The sequence below is a fragment of the Halichoerus grypus genome, chromosome 3 (assembly GCF_964656455.1).
Source record: "Halichoerus grypus chromosome 3, mHalGry1.hap1.1, whole genome shotgun sequence".
NCBI lineage: Eukaryota > Metazoa > Chordata > Mammalia > Carnivora > Phocidae > Halichoerus > Halichoerus grypus.
In genome coordinates, this window is record NC_135714.1 from 140,127,014 (window position 1) to 140,150,650 (window position 23,637).

Below are 23,637 nucleotides of genomic sequence, written 5' to 3' on the forward strand. Positions count from 1 at the left end.
CTTTTGATTATAATTATTACTATTCCCTTCATATCTCCTTCCAAAGATAATGAGTACGAATAGCTGGTGAAAAGGGCAAATGTGAATGCTGACTCTGAACCTGCCATCATCTATGACAAATACCTCTGACAGTTCATTTTGTTCCACTTTCACGTCACACCACTCCCATCCCCAAATCTCAGCCTTCATATTAGACCCTTTCACAACACAAAACAACACAACACTGCAGGCAGCCAACATCAGTAGATCAGACTTTGCTCCATGATGTAAAGCTATTTCACATCCCTGAGATAGGGCAATTTTTCCCAAAGGGAAAAAAAAAAAAAAAAGACTCCTTATGTCCACATAAACAACATCACAAACTGGTCAAAAGTGGTATGAAGCGTTCCCAGGTATCACTTTGCTTAGGTAAGTATCCCTTCTTCACTCCTTGCTGAAAGTCTAGCTATTGCTTTTCTTTCTCCAGATACATATAAATCTAGAAAAAGGATAAATAGCCAAGGATGGGCTGGGGTGTAATCGGACTCTTCTGAACCCAGGAAATTGCTTGGCTACCACTCTTTACTAGCATAGCATAAAGGTAAAAGTAACTGAACTGAGCAGATTATTCAAAACTTCAGCTGAGGGGTGCCTGGATGGTTCAATCCATTAAGTGTCTGCCTTCAGCTCAGGTCATGATCCCAGGGTCCTGGGATTGAGCCCTCCATCAGGCTCCCTGCTTGGCAGGGATCCTGCTTCTCCCTCTCCCTCTGCCCGCCGCTCCCCCTGTTTGTGTGTTCTCTCTCTCTCTCTTTCTCTGACAAATAAATAAATAAAATCTTTTTTAAAAACCCAAAAAACCTTAGCTGAGCCTAAAATATTACCCAGAAAATTCTTGGGCTTGAGTGACTTCCAATTTCTCTCCTTTCTATTAGAAAGTACTTTAAATTGTCACCTTTCTCCCCGTCTCCTACCTTATACCTTCAGTTTCAATAGACTCCTTCTTCCTTCTGAATTAAGTAAAAATCATAGGGCATTTACTCCCTCACTTATACATCCCTCATTTCAGCAGTGACTCCTCTGCCCCAGCTGTTTCAGCCCCCAGGCTTTGAGTCAGACTAGCCCAGAGTTTTCCCAGCTGACACCCCAAACACCATGTGACAGAGACAGGCCACCACCACTGTGCTCTCCCACTCAATCCATGAGCATAAAATCCATGACCAAGTTGTTTTATCCCACTAAATTTGGGAGGTTTGTTACACAATAATATAACTTCTTCAACAATTCAGTTTTCTTGGCGCAACACTAGAATGAAAACAAAAATAAAATCTCTCACTCTTGCATTGTAACTCCCTCACCCATGTCATAGCTTCTTCTCTTTCCTGGTAACTTCACCAAAAACGAACATTTACTGTCTCCTTATTTGCTCCTCAGATATGGCCCACCTGGAACCACCTCTGCCCATAACACAAATGATCAAAGCCAGCGGAAACAATTCAGACATTGTATTTATTCTTTATGTTGCGTTTGACTCTCTTGACCATCCTGTGCTCTTGGAATTTTCTTTTCCTTTGACTTCATGAACTCCACACTCAGGCTTTTCTTGTTCCTTACTGGATATTCCTCAGTTTTCTCTCCCAGGATCTGCTGTCTCCCTCTACTTCTTAGGTGTTTCCCTCCCTAGGATCCTGCTATATAAACGGGCCCGAGATAGCACCGGTATATTGGCCTAAAATGACTCCCATATTGTTTTCTCCTTCGCACAGCAGGCTAGGACTAGTAGCCCAAAGCCAGACAACACCAATCTCAAATTCTCACACATCTAATTGCTTTAAATGTAATCTAAACAAATATACTTTTTAGCCAGTTAGAGCCCATCTACTTTTCGTACCCTGAGAAACTGCACCCATCATCTGTTAACCATGGATAAAACAAATCCTGTAGCCACAAAAGACACCAAATTCTTGCCGCGCTTTGGAGCTCTCTGCAGTCAAATGCTCTACCACTGAGCCATACCCCCAACGCTTTGGAGCTCTCTGAACCAAGGCCCCCACATGCTACTGAGTGCTATCACCTAGGCAAGTGAGCCCACACTCTATTTTCCCCTTCTCCCCAAGAGCCCCCTGTCCTATCTCCCTTCTGGATGGTAGCCCCATGCTGTTGTCTTTGGAAGATCTTTTTGCCTGGAGAACCTTCCCCTGTCATGCAACCCTGTCCAAGACCACTCCCAAAAAGCTGTGTGTTACTGCCTTTTGGGGTCCTATCTTTTCCTTGATTGACCTGAAATCCCCAAATTTACCAGAGATCTCATTCTTAATCTTCTCCTTTTTTTTTTAACCTTAATGCATAATCATAATCATACCCTCTGTCACCAATTGCGTGCCTGTATGCTCACAACCCTACATCTCCATCTAAAGGACAGATCTCGTTCAGGCTTCCTCAGCAAATGTGCTTCCCAGCTGGTGGACAGCAATCTCAGTCTTGTCATCATCTCTATCCCTCAAACCAGAATCTAAGAACTGTCCCATGTTTTTGTCTCTCACACTCTCAGATTCAATTGCTCACCCATTCCCATTGATTTTACCTCCTAAACATCTCTCAAATGTGTTCTTTCACACCGTCAAGCTCTACTTATTTCTCTGCTAAATGGTCTTTCTATCTCAGTGGCTTTCACAATGGTCCAGTTATATCCCTCCCCAGCTTAAATATTCTAGTTGTTCTCCAGACCCTTCAAGTGCAATGTCTTTTTAACCAATATTTTCAGTATCATCCTCTACCACTTCCCACACACTCAGGCATACCAAACTATTTGTGCTTCTCTGACTGTTACATCTTCACTCACCTTCGTGCTATTTCCCCACTTCTTACTTACCCATCCCAGCCATCTCAGGATTTAACTCTCACCGATTCCTCAAACCTCAATTCCAGTAGCTTCTCAACTACGAAGCCCTCTTTTATTTCTCTCCATATTCCCAAATGCCCCCATAGGCTGAATGTGCCTTATTCATATTCCTGCAGCACTCTAAGTTTTTTTCCAACATGGAATTTAGTACACTGGATGTGGTTAATTATTTATTTGCACAGAACCACTCTGTGATCTCTGGAAGGCAGTGACTACTTTTTTCACCTCTTTAAACTCACAGCCTAGAATTCTATCTGGTATATCACAAGATATTGAAAAAAGTTCTGTTGAAGGATTGAAGAACAAAGAATAAGGTAGGATAACATAAATTATGAACATCACAAATCAAGGCCATTTGTTCATATGGAACATTTAAAATTGTCTTGGGCATTTTAGTTATGGTGGATTACTGCTCTTTTATACATGCGCATAATACATGTATATGTATATTTTACATATATGTAAATTCTACATATGTATTACACATATATATGCTTACTATATACTTCTCTTGATGATTCTTATTTTTTAAATTTTCTTTATGTGTTAATTCTGCTTTCCCTCTTAAGTATAAACTTGAAAAATGAATCCTACTGCTTTTAAAAATGCATATTATGTCCAGCAAAAAAATGTCTTATATGTTTTTCTACCTGCTGAATAATATACTTTTAAAAGCTGAATTACCTGTGAGCACGCTAAAAGTAAGAATATGATAACAGATACCTTTTCGAAGAGCATATCATTTAACCACATCAACTTTTTATTCTGGGCTTATGCTTTGAACAGTTCTCTAAACATTCTTTTTAAAGACTATTCAAAACAAACCAACATATCAAAAACAAACTAATTCTCTTTCATTTCCACTTAAATATAGTAAAGCTATATTTATACTTATAAGTAGATTTAAAATACTAACCATGAAAACTTAGCTAAGAAATGAAAATTTATTTTTAAAAAGCAATATTGGGGGGATACCTATCAATACCACCACTTTTTGTTTTGATTTACAAAAGGGAAGATTATATGGCCCTATATAAGGATTTACATGATAGAAATATTATGTCTCCAAAGGAATCTATGTTCTCTTCTTTTATATATTTTGTGCTGAGATTTTTAAAATAATATAATTAGATAAAGAATCATTTGTTGATATGTAAGACATCCACAATTTTTTAAAAGAATGAAACAAGTATCATCATGTAGTTAATATAGTTGCAAGGAAGAGAATGTGCCAGTAATAATGGAAAGCTATCAACGGTATTTCTTTTTTTCTAATATGGAGAGAAACAATTTCTATGACCATCAAATTTTTCTCAAGATCCAAAAAGTTTCTCTTTCTACACATATATCTATAATGCATGCTTGTTAATGGCACAAAGTCATAGGTAGTCAGAGCTTAAAGGGGGTTCTATATCTACTAGTCTTAAAACATTTCATTTTACAAAGAAAGTGAATACTACAAAGGTCAAGTGTTTTGTCTAAAGCCACGCCATTAATTTGGAATAAAACCTGAATGAAATCCAGATGTTCTGACAAGTGTCCATTATACAAATACATTTGTGATTATGTGCTTGTATAACTATATATGTGTATCACACATACATGTGTATGTATATTTAACATGGAAAATTTATTTAAAAAAAGAGAACTGTACGTTCTGTCTGGAAATCAGTCACTGCTTTATATTTAACGATTTAATCGTTAGGCAATCAAAAAGAAAGATAAAATATTGCTTAAGTAGCAAAGTGCTTGTCAGAAGAAGGCAATTATATGTTTATCCTGCCCCCTTAGGACCTCAAAATTGTCATGGAATTCTCTGGGAAAATGGCTCTATGCACCCAAAACTTTGGGTTAACTTTTTTTTTAATTGCTTTTGTTCCTTAAAAAACTGCATGTATTTCACAATTATGTTAGTTCCTTGTTTTAAGTCCTAAGTATTGATTATATGACAAACTATTACAATTCCAAAGAAATCAATGCAACAATGCACATCATAAAAATATTTTGATAATACGTGGAAATGGCCCTTTCCACGTCTTTTAAGAATTAAGGATTTAAATTTACCATGATAGAAGCAGTGGATAAAGAAATGTTTACTCTTAATGAATATAACAAAATCCTCACAGAAAAAAAAATGCATCAAATAAAATAATACTATTTTTTCTACTTTATTTACCACCACTATTCCTATAACTAATATCTCAAGATCCCGTATCATTTGAGATTATGTCAATGCACTTTAGTAACTGTCCTTCACAAATGGTAGCTGCTATTAAAATGCAGCAATAACTTTGACAAAAAACAACAGACATGTTCCTCAGAGAAATGTTACCCCAGGCATTGTTTGGAGAGTGTTTTGTTATTCAATAATTTGTCTTAGGAGTCCCAAGTGATTTTAACTTTCACCTTTATAGAAATGCTTTCTTTCATAACTGATGAAGAACCATGAGAACTGGAAAATAGCCAGTTTAATTTTGTAGCACACATAAAATCCAGCTTAATTTCCCAAATGAGCATTTTATAAATAGTGAGTAGGAAAAAATACATAGAGCAGAGATGGACATTACTATTTGTGTTCCCAGAGGTAGTACTCCACCTGCTTGAATTTACTCCATAAAATAGGAAAATTACTTATTATGTTCTCCAAAGAGTGATGATGATCAGTCTTGAATCCCTCCTGGGAAATTTGAAGATAAAAGCACACTGATCTTCATATCTTCCTCTTTATGTAGCATATTGTTGGAATTTTCAAGTTGACCAAATCTTCAAAAGAAGGATTTTTTTTTAATAATTTGTTTACTCCATGTATATTGAATGTGTATTTAAAGAAGGCTTTTTGAGGCTTGCATGTTTGTGTGTGCAGTGGGAAGGGAATGATGGGTTAATTAAAATCTTCATCTCAATGACATGTTGACCTTTTATTTTTAATACTCTAATAATAACAGTTACTTAAAGCTAAGGGTCGATATCATCAAAAAAAAAACAAATTTGTGGAAGAGAAATAAAATCCATCTTGTATTTTTAACATACAAAAGCTTGTAGCATAGATTAGTATTTAGAAGATAGTCACAATGGGGTTCATTTGGAAGTTGTTTTAACGACTAAGCGTATTTGAAGTAGGTATGTGCAAGGGATGGAAGAAGAGAAATTTATGTGGCATATGTGTAGAGGATTGGCCATGCTGATGTTGGTGTTAAGAAAGTCTAAGAACCAAACTTTGTTTTCTCACCGGTCACCCCTTCCTGACATACTATCCCTAAGCTCACCGACTGCAGGATCCAATGGGCCTGCTCAGACTGCCTATTCTGTCAAGCATTTGGGTGAGAATGTACTAGTATTCCAGAAACAAACAGAGAAGAATGAAATAGGAACTGGATTTACTTGAGGTATTTAAGAACTCTTGGATGACTTTCTAGCCGATACAATGACAGTCTATACAGATTCCCTGAGTATCGAATATTAAAATTCAGCAGAGAAGAGACACAAGAATTTTTGTCCACCTCTGGGGTAACAGTAGGGTTTGCAGCCCCCTGAAACTAGATGTACAAGTTGCATTGCTACCAAGGGATACAGTCCTCCCCATTTTAGAGTGCCAGGCCCATGGGATTACACTCGTCACCAAACACTTGATGCTCTAATTGTCAATGATCATTTTCAGTTTTGAAATATGCAACAAACACAATCTTTTGCCTGCAAGGCCATGGTCAAGAACATGTGGACCTTTCTCCAGTCTCTCCAGTGTCTCTCTGTCTCTCTCTCTCTCCCCACTCCCTGCCTCCTACACACACACACAGATATACGCAGATACACACAGAGCACAGAGAAGCCTAAGATACCTGCCAACTAATGACTAACAAAAATAAGGCAAACCTGCAATACAGATTTGGGAACACTGGGGATGGAAATCACGTTGAGGAGAAACAGAGGGCCAAATTTTGAGGTGTTTTTTGGTTGTTGTCTTTTTTTTTTTTAAACCTATGACAACTCTTTTTACCCCCCAGTCTCCTTTATGTTACCCAACAGTCCTGGGAAACGTGGATTCCATTTCAACCTCACTCCTCAGCTCCACGCTGCTTGCCCACGCCCACAACTACTTCTCCTTAGCAATGGGAATAAATCCTTTTTCCTATTCTTCGGGGTGCATCAAGTCTCTGACCCCTTTGTGTCCCCCGTCCCTTCAGATTAACCTCCCTGCCTAGACTTCTCCCTTCCTCATTCCAAAAAGGTGCAAAAAGAGCAGCGTTGTTTTGTTTTTTGGTGGGTTTTTTGTTTTTGTTTTTTTTTTTTTTCCCGAACAAAGAGAAAACCTGGGCCTTGAAGCTTTTTCTCATGGAGCCTAAGCTCTTAGAGGTACCCCTGCACTCACTCCCACATCAGCTCAAGACTCCTCCGAGTTCACTTCACCAGGCTGGGGACAGAACCGGCAAAAATCTTCCTGCTCCGCAAGTTAACTTGGCCTCCGCCGGGAACCAGAGGCCAGAGTGACGGGGTGCCATCTCGAGGGCCTGCAGCTTCTCTCTGGGCCCCCAAACAGCAAGGTAGGGGCTGGGATGCCCCGAACCCGGGCTTGGGGAGAGGCTGTCGCGGAGCAGGCGCCCTAGAGCAGGGTCTCCGGGGTCCCGGGAGTAGTCACGTGTTTCCGAGGCGCCTCTAAAACCCCCGCTGCTCCCCGCTCCTTCCTCCCTACCCCCCACCTCTTCCCCACCGCCACCTCCAGGTCCTCCCCCTGCAGTCGCCGCCACCCGGGCGCAGAAGCGACCGCGTTCCCGGGAGCCGAGGCACCAGCACCGGCCCGGGCGCCCCGAGGTACCGGGTTCAGCCTCTCCTCGCCGCTCCCTTCCGCGCGGGGTGGGCCAGCAGGGAGGGGCGGAGGCCGTTCCGGGCTCGGGCAGAGAGTCCGCGCGGGGCCGGGGAACCGCACCCCTGTCCCTGGTCCCGGGTGTAGTAGGGGCTCCCGAGAGGGCGAGTGGGGAAGCCAAAGGCAGAGCCGCTGGAAAAGTGGGGGTTTGGGGTGGAGGAACAGGCAATTGTCAGGCGTGAAGAGAGAGCGGGGAAGGGACCAAGCGGAATTCTTTCGTGCGGGGCAAGTACTCACCCGGGGTGGGGCAGGCGCTGGCCGAATCCAGGAGGAGTGTCCGCAATCCGCACTGGAGCTGGATCGGGAGCAAGCGGGAGGGGGGTCTGCGGGGACCTAGCGCTCCCCTTGGGGGCGAGCCGCGGGAGCAGCCCGGCTGGCATCCGAGGCGAGGGAACCGCAGCCCACGGGGTGCTCAGCCAGTGCACAGCCGTAGCCGGGCTCTGGCGCGGTCCCCGGGCGCGGTCCACCGGGCGCCACTCGGTCAGTCCACCTGGCGCGCGGTGCCGCAGCTGGCCGCAGACCCGGAGGCAGCTGCGCGCCTGGATTGGCGCTCTTGTTTGCAAGGTGGCCTCATAGGACAAATGCGAGCAGTACCATACATCCATACACCTTGAATTCCAGAAACAAGGAATTTTTATCCCCAAGTTGACAGAGCTTTAGTTTCTCTTTTAAAGGCACTGAACCATCGTGTTGGATCAAAGTCGAAAGACTTTGCCAGAGACCATGGAATAGCCTGAGGCTCTCAGCAGAATTTTGAGCCGGAATGCGATTTTACATTTCAGATTTCTCAAGGGAAAAGAAACTCTGCTGTTAGAATTAAGAGAGGGTGGCGCGTGCCTGCGTGTTTGTCAGCTGAGCAAAGCTGTATTTATCTTTCCAACTCAAATTTTGCCAGATTCTAGCTTTAAAAATAAATCGTGGGAATATTTGAGAACATGGAATCTCGCCATTGTTCCAGGATCATAGCAAAATAGGCAATACTTGATATTTATCATTGCTAGAGGGGGAAAAAAATCATGTATTTTATCCTTTTGTGTGTGATTGGCATCCTCTGTGAAAAGATGTGTATTTTCATAAGACAGGAAATTATCCTAACAAAGGAACCTTATTTAAATATATTAGCTGTCTTTTAGTATCCTTTGAGTTCCCTGAAGTTCCTCCTGTTATTCTTTTTAAGAACTATCTACTTAACATACCTAAGGTCTATTCGGAAGATTTCCTTTGTCTTGGTGTCAGCTATAGATCAATTTTTATAAGAAAATTACAATATCAGAAAATTACAGAAAGTCTACAAAGACATTGCTTTTTAAAAGTCACCACAGTTTGACAAAGAACTTTTATTGTTTTCACTTTTTACTCTGAGGATTAAAGTTTGATGTTGCAGCCTGGGAATTCTGATGGTGGGAGCTAAAACTAGATAGAAAAGAGGAAAATGTCGTTAAGTAAACACAACAAAGGTTACACACAGTCAATACCAAATTTCTCCTAAAATCATATTTCATTTTTAAAACATTGTCTCTGGTTATATTTCACAACTTCTCTGGCTCTCTGAGATGAAGAAAAGTACACATATTCCATTACTCTCATTATGTATAAAGTATTTATGTTTCATAAAATTGTACAGTATTCATTATAACACTTGTCGAAAAGCAGATAATTATTAAACAGATCTACATTTCATTATAGGTTTGCTTATTGTGCTTTTCAGAGAAGTAAAGGGGTAAATTTAAGAAAAGAAATGCTTTGTGCTTTTTTTTCTTTCATTTTAAAGTAGTTTCTTTACCTTTGATTTTCAATTAAAAAAAAAGACAAATCTTATTGGACAAACATTTCCTACTGTTTGAAATATCCCTTGGCTACTGTCATAGAGGAAGAAATTTTTCTTTGTCCAAAGTTCTTCTAGTCGGACTAAGAATTAAATTTCCGTAAGACAGATTAACAGAAGAAAATCAGATTAATTTCCTACCTACAGGGAATCTACACAGACATGGAAATTCCACAGACAGGCAAAATGAGGTTTATTATGTCATCCTGAGCTAAGGAGAGTGGTAAGGGAGGAAAGCCACTAGCAGGAAGGTGAGAGGAGATGTTTGGAAAATGAAGGTTGCCCTGTTGTGCAGGTAAGTTTCTTAGGCAAAAAGGAATTTCTATAAATAGCTCTTTTCCTGGTACAGGTCCTCTATCTAAATTTGTTTTAGGCAGTTGGTGGGGAGGTCAAAGTTTCTACCTGAGTCTTTTGGGTCTTGATTATCTTCAGTTCAAAATAATCTACCTGCCATTGCATGGCCCATCTTGGGTATCCTGCCTTTGGCCGCCACACTACAAGATGGTGCGTTAAAGAAACAGCTTAGCATTCCCTTCCTTGCCCCTGGCCGCATTTGCAATATCTCCAGTTGTAAGAAGTCACTGGAGCAAAGATGCACAAAATGCTCATTTAGTGCAGAGCACGATATTAGGTGTTAGGTGTATGTTTGTGTGTAGATGGGATGGATTGGCCTGGGGCTAGAGAGAGAGCAGCGCCAGGTTGACTACAGTCTGACCAAAATAAAAGGAATAAATGAATGTTAAATGAGTGAATGAATGTTAGGAGAGGGAAAAAACATAAGAAAAAATGATAATTTATCAATCTATCAATAGGTACAAATAAGCATCCATGATATTCAGCAACAGTGTAAGTGTTCATGCTGTTGTGAAAAAAATCCATCACTGGCTGTCAGGAAAATGTCATTCATTCATCCATTCATTCATTCATCATCCATTTAGGGCCTTTTCTCTCTCAGGCACTGCAGTCTGTAATTACTCACTGTGTAACCTTGAATTAACTCCTCAGAATATTACTCACATAATATCTTGTATTTGTTATCTTAATGCTGGAGCCTAGCAATGCACCTCACACATTAATTGTTCAATAAATGCTAGTTGAATGAGCAAAGGAAGGACCAACTAATCTTTCTTAGTTATTCATTAATAAAAGAAGCCTCCCCCTTTAAAATGATATATAAGTAGTGTTTTTTATGGAGGGAAAGAAGTGTTGCCCTCAGTTTTTCCTGTGTCCAATGAATACTCAGGATGGCATTTCCTTCATCTTCTTACTAACAAGGCAGTGGTTTTTATAATTTAATGAATTCAGTATTTTCTGTGCATGTATTATCATAGAAAATTTTTAGTGACACACTGCAATCTGATGTACTTCTTTTACATTTAAATAAAAACAAATGTAAATATTTTTTGCTATTTTAGTTTCATGTTGCTTTATCACTGAAGGCATCTCATTTAAAATTTTAAAACGCTAAACAATCCCCATTGTCTATGGATATATCTCCTCATTACATTTTAGGGCCATTTGAAAACCTGTCTAATTTCAGTGGTTCCAATATATATGTGTACGTAAACAGACATATATATACATGTAGTCATGCACTATCCTGAACTTTTTTACATTCCCCAGATGATTCATTTCTGTTTTTTTTAAAGTGGGAAAAATTAAACTAACTTTTAAAATGATGAGTAACAAGTGTTTACTTAGCATCCACTATGTACAACATAACTCTATTAAGCACCATTTCCATCATGAAAAGAATTAAGACATTTTCCTTTATGTCCATTAGTGTCTAATTGAGAAGACTGCCCACTGCATTGGAGTCAGTCTGAATTTTAGATTCAGCCACATTGTTTCTACTACCACAAATTGTACTGCATTTCCTCTTCCTTCAAAAAATTTTGGACAGTAATATTTTACTTTAAAGGAGTGTCATCTTTTAGTTACACATCCCAGGAAAACACAAAGCCCATTGTAGAATCAACTACCCAATTTCTCTTTTGTCCTTCCTTACCTTGGTTGTAGAAAAGGTAGTCAATAGCCACTGACCTACAGCAAAAAATGATTGTCTCAAGAAAGTGAGTCAGAAGAAGAATAACTAAGCAGGATCACAGTAACAAATAACCTGTACACATTATAAATATAAATAGGATTTAAACAAGGTAGATGGAACCAGGGGAGTTATCAGAACCCAGGAAATTAGGCAGAAAGGCCAGTCAAAGCTACTTTGATTAGAAGCTCACTGATCTATACAGAGTAGTTACTGGGAGGCCATGAACTAACTGGTAATATGATGAATAAGATGATTCGGTAGGTCATGTGAGTAACTTTTGCACCAGTTACCCCTTTTAACTTGGGGCAATATCAATGTAAATTGTTGGCTAGTGTCTAAGAATGAATGAGTAAGACCCTGAGCTCTTGAATTAATTTATCTTTAAAGGGATGGTATCAGCTTCTGGAAAGTAATTTAATCAACATAGAATCAGTTGTAGAAGTTGTGAAAAACTTAAACTTTCAGATTTTCTCATAGAACAATGATGCCTGTATCATCCTATTTGAAACCTGCTGTATATAAACCTGGAGTTAAAATTACTGATAATGAACGTATGTACACAATAGGATTTTCTATTTGGAAGTATTTTGGATCAGGACCTAAAAGTCCCTTATAAATTAAAGATAATAGTATTCACTATTAATTAGATATGTATGTATTCTTATAGTTTTAAATATAGTTATCCAACTATAGATCTAGAAATATGTACATAAACTGATATGTAGTATATATTCTTTTTAAAGTTGCATTATATAAGGATCTCTATAACAACATCTGTATTCATCAGAATTAATTAACTATTGCTATCCTGAGTGTTCTATAGGAAACTCTTGTTAAAAAATAATAGTGCTTACTTTTTTTATAATTCTGCCAAATCTCTAAAATGTAGCAGTAAATAAGAAATACCATTGTGCTATTAATAATATTACACTGTTAATTTTGTTTGAAATGGAAAAAAAGCTTATTATGGGGTATGATATTAGTATTACTTCTACATTTAAGATGTAAGTTTTCCTCAGACGATATGAATTTATTCAATCTTTTTAAAGCTGAAAGTTATTTTCAATTTTTAAATTAAAAAATAAACAAGTAAATTTTGTTTTTAAAAACACTAGCAGACTGCTGGTCAGTGGCTATCCTAATTCATGATAATCGGGCACATCTCAAAAGACTAAGAACTGATCATGGAATGACTTTGCCATCTAGTATTGTGCACACATAGTCAACAGTAAGCTTGATAAACAGTAAGTGCCTAGTATATAGACCTAAGTCCTGGGATAGTGTTTCTACACTTGAGAAGCTTACATTTGAACACGCATGAACTAGATAATATTTAGGATACTAGACATTTGTTTGAATTTTTCATTTTTACATAAATATTTATTTAGCACCTACAATGGTGAAGTTACTAGGCCATGTATTGTGGTAGATACCACGATGAATAAAGGACAGTTTTCTGCTTTTCCATTGCTTATAAATAGATAAGGTAAGCTGCTATGTATTTTAATAGCATTGCAAAGCAAATTGTGACATACAGCGTCAGACAGCTATAAACAGAGCAATATGGGAGTTCCAAAGAGGAGATCACATCCAATTGAGTAGGCCAAGGAATACCTCAGGATAGGTGACTTTTAAGTTTGACCTTGATTGAAGTTGGAAACGAATGAATGTTTAAGATAAGATTATGTGACCACACCATGAATAAGCACCTTGACTAGACAATTAATAATAATGAGCTATTTTAAATTAGATATCTTGAAGTTCTCATATACATTTGCCTTTTCCTTCCCTTTCATTATATCTACATAAATCTAAAAAACAAGGTCTGCTATTTTAACACAAATTGACATACCATAGAAATGATGATAGACTTAAACTTACTGTACTTATTATTGGCTGATATTTGCTCTGCACTTGGACCAATTAAAGACCTCATGAAACTTTGTTTAGGAGATTAATAAGGTATGGGAACAAATTTTAAAATTTAGTTTCCCTCTCAGTGGATTAATTTATCGTAGTCACGCAATTTTTTTTTAAAGTTGGTAACTAACGTCTTTTTATTCCAAGCAGAGCTATAAAATGGATTTAGAACTCCAGGAGTTTTATAACAAGACCCTTGCCACCGAGAACAATACTGCTGCCACTCGGAATTCTGATTTCCCGGTCTGGGATGACTATAAGAGCAGTGTGGATGACTTGCAGTATTTTCTGATTGGACTTTATACATTTGTAAGTCTTCTTGGTTTTATGGGCAATCTACTTATTTTAATGGCTCTCACGAGAAAACGTAATCAGAAGACTATGGTCAACTTCCTCATAGGAAATTTGGCCTTCTCTGATATTTTGGTTGTGCTGTTTTGCTCCCCTTTCACACTGACCTCTGTCCTGCTGGATCAGTGGATGTTTGGCAAAGTCATGTGTCATATTATGCCTTTTCTTCAATGTGTGTCCGTTCTGGTTTCAACTTTAATTCTAATATCAATTGCCATCGTCAGGTATCATATGATAAAACATCCTATATCTAATAATTTAACAGCAAACCATGGCTACTTCCTGATTGCTACCGTCTGGACACTAGGTTTTGCGATTTGCTCTCCCCTTCCAGTGTTCCACAGTCTGGTGGAACTTCAGGAAACATTTGGCTCAGCATTGCTGAGCAGCAGGTATTTATGTGTTGAGTCATGGCCATCTGATTCGTACAGAATTGCTTTTACTATCTCTTTATTGCTAGTTCAGTATATTCTGCCCTTGGTGTGTCTCACTGTAAGTCATACCAGTGTCTGCAGGAGTATAAGCTGTGGGTTGTCCAACAAAGAAAACAAACTAGAAGAAAATGAGATGATCAACTTAACTCTTCATCCATTCAAAAAGAGTGGGCCTCAGGTGAAACTGTCCAGCAGCCATAAGTGGGGCTATTCATTCATCAGAAAACACAGAAGAAGATACAGCAAGAAGACAGCATGTGTGTTACCTGCTCCAGCAAGATCGCCTCAAGAGAACCATTCAAGAATGCTTCCAGAAAACTTGGGTTCCGTAAAAAGTCAGCTCTCGTCATCCAGTAAGTTCATACCAAGGGTCCCCACCTGCTTTGAGATGAAACCTGAAGAAAACTCAGATGTTCACGAAATGCGAGTAAACCGTTCTATCACGAGAATCAAAAAGAGATCCCGAAGTGTTTTCTATAGACTGACCATATTGATATTAGTGTTTGCCGTTAGCTGGATGCCCCTACACCTTTTCCATGTGGTAACTGATTTTAATGATAACCTTATTTCAAACAGGCATTTCAAGTTGGTGTATTGCATTTGTCATTTGTTAGGCATGCTGTCCTGTTGCCTTAATCCTATTCTGTATGGTTTTCTTAATAATGGGATCAAAGCTGATTTAATTTCCCTTATACAGTGTCTTCATATGTCATAATTCTCAATGTTTACCAAGGACAGAACAAATGTTGGGATCGTCTAAAACATCTTAACAACTCTGTATGTACAAAAACAAATTTTAGTAACGTGAAATTTATGTATCAGAGTTCTGGATTTGAATGTCAGTTCATAATATGTGGAAGATAACTTAAATGTGTTATATATAATATGATGAATTCATTTAGTTGTATAAAGTCAGTGTAAATGCAATCTATAATTTCGCTTTAAGAAGTAGTTACATTAACTTTCATTTCATCTTGTCTTGTAAACAAATGAATTGTAATTTTTGTTTAAAATAAAAGTTGTATCTAATCAACTCAGTATTTTTTGTTCAAAATTACAACAAACAAAAATATTTTTCCTGAGGATCATTTAATTTCAAATATGAGGAATATATGTTATCTATTTATCTTCATTTCTACTTCACAGGCTTCTTAATATTTAGTTTGTGAAAATACAGAAAACATTTAGTATGCTCAGCAAATCATAACAAATGATAGATGTACACCCACGTCATGATTATAATTGTAAGCATTGGGTACAGCTTTGGGAGGAAAACACTGATTTCCTATTATTGATAATTGGTCAAATTGTTCATTTGCCCCACTGTCCAGTAACACACAATTTACCAAATAAAAGCAGATTTTAAATCTTTTCTAGTCTTATACCGCATTAACACTATCAAAGAAAGATTGTTTTCATATATATCTTTTATAATCTAAAATGTGAAGTATAAATGGTATCTGTATTTCCAAATATTAATTAATTTAAAAATATTTCAAGTGTCCCCAGGGGGAACAAAAGGTTAATTTTTTTGGTCAAGATATAGAAGGTTTGATAGACTTTGTGCTAGTTCAGTACTGAGGTCTCATATGCTATCTTACCAAACTTTTCAATTGAAACTTTTTGTTTATTTCAGACAGTTTTTTGAAAAACTGAGTCCCTGAAAATCACTGAATGTTTTCACAAGCGGCTCATATGTGCAAAATAACATTGCCATCTTCAGTTCCTATACCTGATTTAACCCTCCCCTGTATTGATTTCTGTCCACAAAGAAAAGCAACAAAACAAAACAAGAAACATTTTAGGTTTGCAAATAGGTAATTCTGGTAGTTATCTAATCTATTGAAAATCCAGAATCTCAATGGGGGCTTTCTTTCACACACCCTCCTCTTCCTTCCCTAGATGTTATCTACACACGGAGGGAGCTGAAAATAGTACTGGTCCACATGGTGCCCTACGCTGGCTCCCACTGAACTCCAGCTGAGGAGTAATTCTCTTGCCTGGTCTCCATGTTATGTCCACCTGTATAATGTATGGCTTGTTCTCAGCAAGGTCAGGACCTGAGAGTCCAGCCCCAGTTCACCCCTGCGGACATTTCATTGACTGTGTGGTTGCACGGAGACTCAGCCATGCCCTCCATTTTGTTCTGAGCCTAGACTCTCTGCTTTATTGGTCATGTACCTGCCAAGTCTGGCAACTTCCCAATAGTTGGGAAACTTTAAATTCATGACCAAGAACTCTGCAGGAGCTTATGAAATTCTTCTCACATATATCGCTAAGAACTGAGGCAGGCAACATGGGTGTACTGGGGCCTTCTCTGCCCAAACACTATAAGCTGCCATTTCTCTGCTGTTGTGTTCACCCTATGTTGCTACAAAAGCACTCTGCTTTTCAGTCTCTTTCTAGATTTTCAAATATGAAACTGCGTACAGTCCCCTCTACTTTTAGCTTCTTTGATCTGTCTGGTGCTATATGATTGTCCACTCCAGGTTTTTATATGACGACAGGTAGAAAAAGTCAAAGAACTTTGGTCCATTCTTGGTTTTCTCTTTCTTTTTCTCTCCTTTTTATTCTAAGGGCCTGTACTTCTTTCTGCCTACCAAGAATGTCCCCTAGATCTTCATTTTTCTCTTCACTGTGGCTTACAGTAAAACTCTGTTCAGAACGTCAAGGTTTGCTTTTGGAAGAGAAAGCTTTTGTGATTTAAAACCTTTGCCCCTCACAGTGCTTAGCTTCAAGACTGTTGTCTTACTCTAGACCAAAACCAAAGAAGTTTAAGTCAAAGAATGACCTCTTATTTTTAAAAGCAATAGGTATTTTCACTTTCACTGGGGCAGTCGATTTCAAGATTTAATTTTAGTGGCTGGGATGGGGGGATCTCCCTGATGAGTGCAAATATAAACATAAAGAGAGGTATTTTATCCTGGTGGAGTAACTTACATTAATAAATGTAGAATACCTGTCAAACTTCACAGATTTTATGCTTGTTCAGAGATGAGTTTAGTTAAACTGGATAAACTAATTTGGAGCTTTTAAACTATTGAACTCAAAGGAAGAAATTTCTCTACCCTGACCAGAAGTGACTGAATGTTCTTAATAATTGAAATTTGAGAAGTCTAAACAGATTGGTGGTTAGAAGTCATGGGGGGGGGGGCAGGGAAGATAATCGTTTTGGAAGGTTATTATGAATGATCATTTCTTCTATGGAGACTTGGTTAGGAAGTGAAACAATTTATGTTCAATCAACTCTCCATTGCTCAAGAGCTGATTATCTTAACTCTCCTATTCTCTTCTGGTATCTGACTTGATTACTTGTTCCATAGCATCTTCACAAAGCATGGCTAGGGGAAATAAAGAGATGAAATTATAAGCAGTCAACCTCATTACTTTTAACAATTATTTTAAAATATTTATTTCAGAAGAGGTGTTAAATTGAGTTTTGGTGCTTATTTAAATTATTCCTGCTGGCTATGTTGCCCGTTACTGTGGGTAATAAAACACTAAATGAAAAAAACAACAACTGGGAAATGCACAAAGAGCAACTAAAATGATTAAATAATGAAGCAATGTATAGGAGGATTACTTCATTCAGATAGTATTGAGGACCTGCTGTGGGCCAGGAACTCTTGTAGGTGCTTTGGGAATAGCAGTGAGAAAGAGCCCTGCTATTTTATGTTTGCCTTCTGGGAGAAGGAGAGTCAGTGGCAGGAGGTGGACAAACAATAAGCAATAAGAACAATAAAAAGGGAATTAGATAGTAATGACATAGTATACAGACAGATGTATTCAATTCCTAAGGCTGCTTTAACAAAATGCCACAAGCTGGGTGGCTTAAAACAACAGAAAATTATTGTCTGACAGTTCTGAAGGCTGAAAATCCGAAATCAATGTGTCCACAGGGCAACGCTCCAGTGAAAACTCACAGAGGAATCCTTCCTTGCCTCTTCTTAGCCTCAGGGTCAGCCAGTGATCATTGGTGGTTTTGGCAGGTGCATAACTAATCTCTGCCTTCATCATCACATGACATTCTCCCTGTGTCTTTATGTTCAAATTTCCCTCTTCCTACAAGGACACCAGTCATGTTGGAGTAGCCCCCACCCTTGCCCCCATTCCAGTAAGACCTCATCCTAATTTAACTAATTACACAACCCTACTTCCAAATAAGGTCACATTCTGAGGTCGTGGGGTTAGGATTTCAGCATGTCTTTTGTGGGAGATAGGGGGTGCGGTTCAATTCATAACAATATAGTAGCGAAGATGAGTAATGATAAGAGCCTTAGAACAATAAAGAGGAGAGTCAGGAAGGGTGTGCATTTGGCAGGAGAAGCAGGAGAGTTGGAGGTAATTTGTAATGGGATGCATCCATAATCCTCATTGAGAAGATAACTTTTGTGCAAAGATTTAAAAAAGGTAAGGGTTAGCTGTGTGGCAGTAAGGAAAAAGAGCACTCCAGGCAGAAAATAAAGCCAGTGTAAAGGCCTTGAAATCGGAGCACACTTCATGTGTTAAAGGAACAGGAAGGAAATTACTATAGCAGGAGTATAGTCAAGAGAGAGAGAGTAGATAAGGAGCTAATTCAAGGGCAGCTCTTATAGGTTCTTACAGGCATTCGTAAGGGCGTTGATTTTTACTCTTCAGAAAATTGAGAGCTATTGTGGATTTTGACCAGAGATAGGATAAAATATGACTTACATTTAAAAGGATCACCCTAGCTATGAGAAGAGACTATGTTCCTCTGTCTTTTTTTTATGTCACAAACATGAGTGCTTAATATCCATCTATCTATCTAGATACACATATTAAGGCATTAATCATACCTATATGTGTGTGTGTAGAGAGAGACATTAAACATTCCTCTTTCTTAAAATCACATATATGTGTATGTGTGTGTATGTATGTTTTAATTCCATAATTTCTTATACATTTCTTATTTACTCTTCTTTATTTACATTTATTGGTTTATTATAAAGGATATTATATAGTATATAGATAAACAGCCAGATGATGTGCATAGGAAAAGGTCTGGAAGAGTCCCAAGCACAGGAGCTTCTGTCCCTGTGGAGTTGGGGTGTTCCACTCTCCCGACATGTGGATGCATTCACCAATGCAGAAACTCCTAAGACCCATAATTTAGAGATTTTTATGGAGGTTTCCTCATGCATGCATGACCAATTATTAACTCAATTCCCAGCCCCTCCGACCTCTCCAGAGGATGGGAGGTGAGGTTGAAAGTTCCAAGCTGCTTCTTTTTTTGAGAGAGAGAGAGAGGAGTGCGTGTGAGGGGGAGGGGAGCGGCAGAGGGAGAGGGAAAGGGAGAATCCCAAGCAGGCTGGGCGCTGAGGGTGGAGCCTGTGGAGCCCAAAGATCTCACAACTGGGAGATCATGACCTGAGCAGAAACCAAGAGTCTGCCGCTTAACTGACTGAGCCACCCAGGGACCCCTGAAAGTGCCAAGCTTCTGTAATCATGGCTTGTTGTTTCTGGTGACTAGCCCCCATCCTGAAGCTATCCAGGAGCCTACCAAGAGTTGCCTCATTAGAAAATAAGACATTTCTATCATCCAGGAAATTCCAAGGGACTTAGGAGCTCTGTGTAAGAGCCTCTTAACAACCCCATCACTCAGCAAACTACAAGGGTTTTAGTAGCTTTGTGTCAGGAACAGGGGCAGAGACCAAATATATATTTCATCTTATTTCACAGTGATAAAAGAATGCCAACATATTATGACTGTACTCTTCTTACACATCATACATTAAAATCTACTTATTCATAGTATTCCATCCTAAATACATTTCAACAAATTCTTATCTACAATTACGGACCTGATACGATCTAAATTTACATAAAGCTATGTATAAGCTTTATTTATAATACTTAGTAGATATATTCATGCATTTTGCTGCAGAAATATTAATATATTTGATTATAGAATGCTACCCCAGACCATACTGAAGGTAGCAAATAATAGAAGGTATGATATCCTGATATTAATATTTCTCTAAACACACCTGACTTCAGAGTTTTGGATAAAGGCTTGAGGTTATATAATCTATATACCTACTACTTACTTATTCCCCATCAACCACATTTTAGTAAATAATTTCTTTGAATAATCTCTTTATCCCGTGTGTGTGTGTGAATGTATTTGAAAAGTGTCACAATAGGTGTGTCACACAATTCTAAATTTTCTAAGTCTCTTCTACTTTTAAACTTCACATTCTTTTCTTGGATGCTAGCTTGGGTCATCAACTATCATTTAAACTCCCTAATACTAGAGATAAGATCTTAGAATGGCAATTGCTTCTGTCAAGCAAAGTCAAAATTAGCCTTGGGTGCTTGGACACCACTTAGGAGGGTTTGTAAAGGCTCCTCTGGTCTCTGGAGGGAGGAGTGTGATGACTGGTGATCAGCGTCTTCCCTGGAGGAAGAGAAGCCAGAAGAGAGAGCAGCATTATTGTTGATCATGCTCTAGTTGATTCTCTAAGCCAGGCACAATCTCTAGTATGTCTTTTTTTTTTAATTTTTTATTGTTATGTTAATCACCATACATTACATCATTCGTTTTTGATGTAGTGTTCCATGATTCATTGTTTGTGCATAACACCCAGTGCTCCATGCAGAACATGCCCTCCTTAATACCCATCACCAGGCTAACCCATCCTCCCACCCCCCTCCCCTCTAGAACCCTCAGTTTGTTTTTCAGAGTCCATCGTCTCTCATGGTTCATCCCCCGCTCCGATTTCCCCCCCTTCATTCTTCCCCTCCTGCTATCTTCTTTTTTTTTTTTTTTTAACATATATTGTATTATTTGTTTCAGAGGTACAGATCTGTGATTCAACAGTCTTGCACAATTCACAGAGCTCACCATAGCACATACCCTCTCCAGTGTCTATCACCCAGCCACCCCATCCGTCCCACCCCTGAACCACTCCAGCAACCCTCAGTTTGTTTCCTGAGATTAAGAATTCATCATATCAGTGAGGTCATATGATACATGTCTAGTATGTCTTAAAACATATTGAATTGAAACAGCACTGAAAAGCACGATGCTAGTATTTAGCATGATTAAAAAATAGAGTAGTCATTTATCATCACCTTCATCATCATCAACAACAATAGATGCTTATTATTTGCCAGACACTGAAGGCACTTTACACAAATGGTCTCATTTGCAACTTCACCTTCAAGGACAGGGCTATCTGGTACTATCCTTATTGTGGTCTATAGACCTTCATAGAACTCAAGGAAGTATTTTGGGCCATTGAAATCATTAAATCATCAAATAGGTGCTGTTCAGGTGTCTATTAAAATAATATTTATTATGTAATCAATCTCCTTTCTTTCAACAGAACAGTTTTGAGAGATCCCACATGCATACTGAGTCAAAGTTCATGGTAGGCGGTGTAAGCCGGAAGAGCTTGCCGGTAACACAGTAAGTCAGTTGAAAGAGCACTCAGCTGAACACTCTAAACTACAGCGGTACTTTTCACCATTAACAAAGTTTGTAACTCTTTTTATTCTGATACTTAAGTTGTTTCATATGGACTATTGTTTCATAGAAGCATAAGGAATACTGTGTTAAACTACAAGTTAATGAGAAAGAGGAACATGATAAGTTTTGCAAATTTGTCTCAAGATGCTATTCAACAGCTTTAAAAGTTGCATTATCTAATTAAAAATTTTATATAGCAAATTAAGATGTCTCTACAACTAATAAAAACATCGTTAAATAGAAAATAGTTGGGCTTATTTGGTTTATTGGGAATAAAGATCATCTAAATCCATGATAAAGTGTTGGAGTGAAGTGCTCTAAATAGAATCATCTTAGAATCATAATGCAAAAATATTTATTAAGAAGTTGAATTTATGAAGTGCAAATTGAAATAATTTGAAACATCAGGTTACGAAAGCAGGGGTTTTTTTGGTGTATGATTGACCTCACAAATACTTAGTTGCATCTAAATCTATAGGTTAATATTTACCTACCATTAAAAGTATAATTTTCATTTGTGAATTTGTAAAGTTATTCTAACTTATTTTAAACTAAGTTAAAATATGTGTTAGATATAAAAAAAATCTAAATCTCTCTAGAGATATAGTGGATATTGTTAAAGCTCATTAAAAATAATACTCTCCTTTCCCATAAAATAAAATAAAATAATAAAATAAAAGGTTATATTGAGCAGTAGCTTTGGCAGTATCTATAAATACTTTTATTGTGTATATGTACATAGTGCTGAGCTAAGAGTTTTGGTGGCAATTCAGGAGATAGGAAAGAAAGGGGCAAAGTAACTCACTATAATCTTGTGCTTTTTGATTATTTGCTTTTTTCTCCATTCAAGTCCACTGACTCAGGCTTCCCACACTCAATAATAACTGATTTGAAGTCCTCTTCCTCCAATTGATCGGTCTCACCTCTCTTTTCTCCTAGAGTTAACCGAGCATCTTTTGTTTCATTGTTTTCTGTTACACTTTTCCTACATCTTTTCCTCGGATTCTATTGTGCACCCTGATTAAAGCTGTGACAGATTGCCCCCTGCCCTCATTTTGATGATTTTCCTTAAAGAATAGGATTCTTACCAGAAAGAGTTTCCTTTTATGACTTATTAGAACAGGATAATGAAAAGATTTGGTTTAAGTGGAATCTAACTCTGTTTTCATAGATTTTGGTCAGAAACAGTAACACTTTTGGGATGACCATACTGACGATCTCAGGGTTTAGACAGCTGACGCTTGAATTTATACTCTCCCTTCCATTCTTAAATGCTTAAAGGAATATATGTCTACTCTTTCTGTCTATACTTCACCAAAACCTAAGTGTCTTTGCTTCCTGTCCTTCAACAAGACAGATCACTTCAGACATGCATAAATAGCTAGAATTTTCTCATTCTATTTGCAAATATTTTAAAAGCTGCCGTAATTTTATGTGTAATCAAAAGTAACAGAGATGGGGGAAGGATGACAGACAGACACAGATAATCCAAAGATAATGTCCACCTGACTTTGCTATCCCTATTTCACTTTGGAAAACTTCTTGTTTTAAAAAACATACTCACTTAGACTCTTGATAAAGTAGGAATGTTTACAAACTTGAGTACGCTATGCCAGGTAACAGTCAGGAGTGGTAGACAGAAGCCCTCCTACTACTTAAGTGGATGATGAAGGGTTTGCAGTGGTTAATACCAGACACTGATATTTCCACCATGTCATTTTCAGGTAGCCACAGAAAATTTTAACTACCTGAGAAAAAGTCAACTCATCTGCAGTATACTCATTTTACTCCTATTCCAACAACCAGATTAAGACTTTTTTTTTTTATTA

At 38.1% G+C, this 23,637-nt stretch overlaps 2 protein-coding genes across 6 annotated transcripts in view; one reads left to right on the forward strand and one right to left on the reverse strand.

Annotated features, from left to right (window-relative positions):
- Positions 1–8,552, reverse strand: part of LOC144381391 (uncharacterized) — an 89,632-nt gene extending 81,080 nt beyond the window's left edge. For all 3 annotated transcript variants that reach the window (XR_013446555.1, XR_013446551.1, XM_078069391.1), the window contains exon 1: positions 7,977–8,552. The gene's annotated coding sequence lies outside the window, so the exon portion shown is untranslated. The remainder of the gene's footprint in view (positions 1–7,976) is intronic.
- NPY5R (neuropeptide Y receptor Y5) overlaps positions 1–15,349 on the forward strand; it is a 40,657-nt gene extending 25,308 nt beyond the window's left edge. Inside the window, exons 1-2 of one of the 3 annotated variants that reach the window (XM_036116581.2) lie at positions 7,021–7,419; positions 13,682–15,349. In XM_036116581.2, coding sequence (XP_035972474.1) covers positions 13,691–15,031 — 1,341 coding nt within the window. In that variant the 5' untranslated portion in view covers positions 7,021–7,419; positions 13,682–13,690 and the 3' untranslated portion in view covers positions 15,032–15,349. Of the gene's footprint in view, positions 1–7,020; positions 7,420–7,575; positions 7,688–13,681 lie in introns of those variants that run through there. The other 2 variants (XM_036116579.2, XM_036116580.2) reach the window with 2 other exon arrangements.
- Positions 15,350–23,637: the final 8,288 nt, after the last annotated feature.